Here is a 6,490-nt window from a genome sequence, read left to right as displayed (position 1 = left end):
ACAAATAATTTTTTACTAGAATTTGAAATTTTGAACTTTTGTCAAAACTTATTACTAAAATTTTAAATTTTGAAACTTTTGTCAAAACTTAGCTAGCTTTTGGCCATAGATTTCTAAGTATTTTTGGCAAATTATTTTTTTTAGAGAAGATTTAAGTGAAATTTCACCGTGTGTTTGGCCATAATATTTAAAAATATATTTTATCCTTAAAAGTTTATAAAAATTAAAATTTAGATTATTTGCCCAAAATATGCAAATAATATGGCCAAACATTTTTTTTCCAAAAATTGCTTTGGGAAATTTTATTGGCAATTTTTCCAAACTACTTCCAATATCTGTGACCCCACAGTAAAAAGAATTCAAAATTTCATATTAAACAAATATAAAACGACAACGTTAATAAAAAAAGGAGGGATTTGGGTTAAACCCCTACTACTTGTAAAGCCCTCCCTCGTACATTTTCTTACTCTGCTGCTGCCCGTCGATTGTTGCCGTCGCCGTTGCCTTCCGCCTCTCGCCGGTCTTCATTATTATCTCCTTTCATTGCTTCCTCTGTAAGTTCTCAGTTCCCTTCTTCTTCTACCTTTATACTATTTGATAGAATAGAAGATGCAAAGTTTGATACTACTCTATGCTGTTAGCTTTACTACAAATCTTACGAATTGCGTGCATTGTTTTCGTTTGTGAATTTGAAATTAAGCTCCGGCTAGTTAAGTGGCGGCATTGAAGAAGTTTGAATGTTCCCATCTCCTATTGCTTCTTTTTCTGTGTCTCCCACTTTCCAAATATTTCTATTATTCCTGGTCATCGTCTTTCTTCTTTGGTCCAATGAAATTAAGGTTGTGGCGATGCGTTTGGCCATAGATTTAGTTGAAGCTTTGAAAAGAAAGAAGAGATTTGGAAGTTTGTTGGTATTTGAATTTGTGTTTGGACATGTATTGTTCTCGGAGAAAAAATTGAAGCTTTGCGAGCGGAAGTGAAATTTCACCCTAAAATCCTAAAACGAGTCTGGATTAGTCTTTGAAGATAGATTTTCAAAAACTGGTTCCTCCAAAAGTTCTTACTTTCCTTCTTTTTCTATTTTCTTTCCAGACAATATGGTACTCTATGCAGAAAAAATAGAAACTAGTTGAATAAGACCAGTAGTAATATATTAAGTTGAAGAAGGCTAGTAGTAAGATATTAAAATATTAGGGTTCATGCTGCTATGCCAATAGATTTTCTACAAATCTTCCTAATTTTCTGCGTTGTTTTCCTTTGTTAATTGAAATTAAGTTAGTGATTTCTCCATAGATTTAGGTTGGAACTTGAAAAAAATGGAGTTTTGAAGTTTGTTGAAAAATAGTTTTTGTAATTTGAAGTTGTGTTTGGACATATATTGTACTTGGAAAAAAATTGAAAGTTTGTTAGTCTAAGCAGACAGGAATATAAACTAGTTGAAGACGACTAGTAGTAACATATTAAGTTCTTAGTTCCCTTCTTTTTCTACCCTTTTGCTACTATTTGATAGAATAGAAAATCGTTGAAGAGACGCAAGGCTGATACTACTATGCTAATTTTCTGCATTGTTTTCTTTTGTGAATTGAAATTAAGTTAGGGATTCGGCCATAGATTTAGTTGAAACTTGAAAAAGAAACAGAAGGGTTTTTGAAGTTTGTTGAAAAATATTTGTTGTAGTAGGTGGGGGTGCATTATCTTGTTGCCTTTACTAGTAGTCGTTGGGATACTCTTATAGTTTCTTCTTATCGGATTTCTGCTACATTCTATTGTTCGTACTTCGTTGTAGTACTGTTTTGCTACTATCTATTGTTTTTACTACAATCTATTGTCTCTACTACAATCTATTGTCTCTTGTATTTCCGTTACGCCTTTTTCTAGATTGTTTCTGTCTTGAGCCGGGGGTCTATGTGAAACAACCTCGCTACCTCACCTCTGAGGTAGAGGTAAGGTTTGTATATGCTCTACCCTCTCAAAACCCACTTTGTGGGACTACACTTGGTATGTTGTTGAAAAATAGTTGTTGGAATTTGAATTTGTGTGTGGACATTTATTGTACTTGAAGAAAAAAAATGAAGTTTCGATGATCTATGCAGACAGGAATATAAACTAGTTGACGAAGACTAGTAGTAACAAATTAAGCTATTAGCAGATGCAAAGGTTGATACCCTTCATACTCTCCAGTACAAATTTCCAGTTGCTCACTGCACTAAGAAGGTTGTAGGATTTACAATAGTTCCATCTAGGGCTTGGATTATTACTACAGCTAAGCTGAGTTCAAGCCCTAGGGAATCTTGAATTTTTGGAGCTCTTGAGGTATTCAGAATATGTCTGGGGACAATGAGATTGTGATGCGTGACGTTACCAATGCAGGACTTGTAGTTAGTGACCGCATTGGCCGTGATGTTTCTTTGCGAATTGATCTTGAAGACGCCTTGGAAGCTTCTAGATATGCCAGTCATCCCTATACTGCTCAACCCCGTGAGGTAACCACCAATGAAATTGATTATAAGCATGTGAATTATTGATATTATTGGTTTGATTTTTAAATGTTTTTTGGCTTATGTTGGCAGTTGTCACCATTATCTTCGGACTTCGAAGATTCTACATTTTGTGTGGAAAGCTAAATTTAAAATATAGGGAGTAAGAATTTCTTTGGGTTTGGTTGGAGAGGTGGTGAAACATTTTTTGTCAAAAGAGTTTTTTTCAAATTTTGTGGACTTAGTTTATTAGCGAAGCCTTTTCTTGTTATTGTAGTTTTTCAATTTTTAGAAGAAGTTGAATTTTATTACAGAGCTTGGACAAAGAGTTCCGTTCTTTTCAAAAAACAACCAAAACAGACAAAGTTGGAAAAAAGATTTTGCAACCATTTTTTCCATCCAAATGCCATAGATATAAAAACACTTATAATCTCCATTCTCAAATTCTAAATTAGTTTCTCAAGAGTCTATCCTTATGATATTATTTGTCAGTTTATGAAGTATGATTCGTCATAGAATTAGGGATGAGAATGGCGTGGGGAAGCCACCCCAGACAAAGCAGGCGTAACCTGGATAGCTACACTATATTTCCTTCTCTTCTTTATTAAAATTGCTTTTTCTTTTTTCCTCTTTCTAATGAGTTTCTATCTCGTGAATTATCCTTTTGTAACAACTGTAACAATGAAAGTTAGATGCTCATCGGGAAAGGGGTACAAAGTATACAATTCAAAGGAATAAAAAAATGTAATAGTATAAAGTACAAACGAAAAAGATAAAATGTAGAGTGTCGGACTGAAGGAATATTACTACATGCTGAAATGGAAGAGGAAGCAAGAAGCACTGCAGACATAAAGGAAAATCCAGGAGTCACAATTGATGTTATCTGCAATTTGCAAATTTAAAAATATAAATTCCTTGTTCTCTTAGCAATGTCCATTGATGTCTTGATCTGTTTGAAGTAGAAAAAGTAGATTATCCTTAAAACATATTATTTTACAGAGGCGTATTAAAGAAGAAAATAAAAGAAAAACATATATGGGAGGATATATTCTCAAGGCTTTATTTATTAAGAAAGAGTGTTAATGGAGTAATTTCATAATTGGTAGTTCCAATAGTGCATGTTCCAAATGTCATATTCTGTAACAATGGCTTTAATCTAATCTCAGACAACTGACCGAAGAAGTGATTGTAGCATGTGTAAGATTTGCGGGGCTTCAATTATTTACCATCATAATCACACTCAGCAATAATACTGATCGTGTTTCCTATGTTACTATTTCTATTTAACAGCTTTAAATTGTATTCATTGACATTAACATTTGCAATCCTGTTATGATTTCATCTTGCAATTTTTATCTACATCAACCATCTTTTATTCTTTCTTGCTTTGGGAAGGCACTAAATCTGTTCATTCATGTCAAATCTGTTCATTCATGTCACTGTTGTAGTGGCCTCCTTTAGTGGAAGTCGTGGATTCTTGGGAGTTGCCAGCTGTATTGATTGAGAGATATAATGCATCCAGCGGAGAAGGAACTGCATTATGTGGAATATTTCCTGAAATACGTAGAGCTTGGGCATCGGTGGACAACACATTGTTTCTTTGGCGGTTCGATAAGTGGTGAGAATAAACAAAATTCGATGAGTCACTAGTATTTAATTAATATCACACCAGCTCGGGATTTTCTATATCCCATCAGCAATAGGCGTGGCTTAACTATTATTAGTTCGTATCACACCAAGGTGTGCACAAAACTTCTGAATAATTCAGCAATAACCATCTACCAAACTATGCCGAGAACAAAGCATATTTGCATTTCCCGAGGTGTTAAATCCGTATATCTTAGTTGGTGACTGTTTACATAGAACAATTTTAAGTTTCATTGTTTGAGTTTTCACACTGTCTTTCAAGTTTAATTGTTTGGAGTCTATCTTTGAGCATTGATAGATCTAATTTTACCTGAATATAGTATAGTCCTTGTGGTATCAAATACTTTTATGCGTTAGCCTCCAAGCCCCAAACTATCTGTTGTCGATCCTTAGACCATTTCCATAATTTAATCTTTCAAGTTCGAAAAGCATGAGCCTTTAAGTCATCCACAGTCAAGGTCTTGTTTGTATCAGATGAGATCTTTTAGAGTTCTTCTTTCATTATGCATGTAACGAGCTATGTATTGAGAATTTCAGAATGGGATTATTTTGTGGTAATAAAGTTCAAAATATTGAAGTCTATTGTTCATATGGGCAATGATGTGCGGGATCTTGTTCCATTGTTATTGTTATCTAGTTATTAATGTCCTCTTCTGGGATGTACTTCCTAACAACATTCCCTTTATGATGCCCTTTCTACTAATACATTCATTACTTTGCCTAACAAAAAAAGTGATAAAATAAAACTAAAGCTTTAGTTTCTTTTGGCTTGTTATCTCATTATATATATATATATATATATTTTGTGGATTCTTATGGTATCATGTTTTGTTTAGGGATGGCCACTGTCCTGAATATAGCGGAGATGAACAAGCTATATGCGTTGTTGGCCTAGCCAAAGTCAAACCTGGAATTTTCGTGGAGGCCATCCAGTATCTTCTGATCTTGGCAACTCCTGTTGAGGTATTATATCTTTATGGATGTTAAACTTTATGTATCCAAGCTTTATGATAGGCATTTGCCATGACCCAATTTTTCTAAGCCGTGATGGCATCTAACCAACCCATCAGGTGAGCCTTTCTTTTCCTAAGGTATTCTGCCATCAAGATCACCTCGCTAGCAGCTAACCATGTTAAAAACACACACCTTCCTTGGCACCTTAGGAATCCAAATCGACTTTACAGGAAAAGCCTCCTCCACCCTCACCAGAAGCTTCTCATAAAAGGACTTGACAGAGGAAACACAATTGTTCGCAAACTTTCATAGCATGTGAGAATGCATAACTTAGTTATGACATGTTACAACAAAGATATAGCATATAGAGAACCCATAGGCCATAGGTATAGCTGCAGTACCCGTTACCTCATATATACGACACTCCCATATACATAGTATATGTAAAACAAAATCAGTTTGAAAGAAATTTCTCATTGAGGTCAAAGTCTAAACTTATCTCGGTTTAAGAAAACTTTAACCTTCCAAAACAGCTTTCCCATGTTTTGAGTTCCCAAATAACTCCAATATCAACAATGACAAACAAGGGGATTGGACTCAATTTCATATTTTAAACTCTTGGTCAAAGCCAAGTCAACCTAAGAAGTCACCCTTGAGTCAGCTCAGTATAAACCTGAAACAAAGCTCAAAATTGAGTTATCCATTTGAGGAGTATTTCAAATCTATGCTTAGATTCTCATTTCAAGTCATTTTTATGCCGAAAACCTCAAGTTAGTGATTCTAGGGTTTATGTCTCAAATTCCCAATTTTCCCATCTAGTTAGATGTCAAATCTAGAGACAAATCCATGATTTGAACTAAAGTTTCACTTATCCTGAGCTTGTACTTGAAATCTTAGCTTTAAGCCTCTCAAAGCTGGTCTCCTCAAATCTCAAAATGATGAAGAGTGAAATAAAATCACGAAACCCGACTATTTGTACAAAAATATGAAATTCTGCAGTGCTGTTTGTACTCGCGTAGTGCTGGCCGCACTCGAGGCCTGCAATTGTCCAAGCTACAGATAAAAAATCCCCCAAGTGCAGTGCAGTTGGCCGCACTTGGCCTTGTTTCAGCTGTCAAGTTTCTTTTCAAATTTGCTGTAACGATGCCACAAGAGAAAAAGCTCAAAAATCCCTTATGTTATGGCTTTGAACCTAAACCATCCGTGTTTTTTTATACGGAGCACCAATACTAATAGGCCTTGCAATGTATAAAATTAGTGCAGTCTTTGTCCCAACTACAAGAAGGTGGACATTGACAAATGTTTACTATGTGAAAGAAAATAAAAACCAATATGTTTGCTGTCCATTTGTTGGCAAACATTTTGTGTAATTATATTACAAACTACACGACTTCCACAGATGATCACTAATT

At 34.8% G+C, this 6,490-nt stretch overlaps 1 protein-coding gene across 2 annotated transcripts in view; it reads left to right on the top strand.

The window, feature by feature from the left end:
* The first annotated feature begins 407 nt into the window (after positions 1–407).
* Positions 408–6,490, top strand: part of LOC107877765 (nuclear pore complex protein NUP155-like) — a 22,162-nt gene continuing 16,079 nt past the window's right edge. Inside the window, exons 1-4 of one of the 2 annotated variants that reach the window (XM_016724472.2) lie at positions 408–554; positions 2,094–2,483; positions 3,926–4,095; positions 4,961–5,087. In XM_016724472.2, the coding sequence (XP_016579958.1) occupies positions 2,325–2,483; positions 3,926–4,095; positions 4,961–5,087 (456 nt within the window). In that variant the 5' untranslated portion in view covers positions 408–554; positions 2,094–2,324. Of the gene's footprint in view, positions 555–2,093; positions 2,484–3,925; positions 4,096–4,959; positions 5,088–6,490 lie in introns of those variants that run through there. The other variant, XM_047393458.1, reaches the window with a different exon arrangement.

Source organism: Capsicum annuum, chromosome 7, assembly GCF_002878395.1.
Source record: "Capsicum annuum cultivar UCD-10X-F1 chromosome 7, UCD10Xv1.1, whole genome shotgun sequence".
NCBI classification, from domain to species: domain Eukaryota; kingdom Viridiplantae; phylum Streptophyta; class Magnoliopsida; order Solanales; family Solanaceae; genus Capsicum; species Capsicum annuum.
Note: the sequence above shows the minus strand (reverse complement) of the source record. Positions and strands in the feature narration are given on the sequence as shown.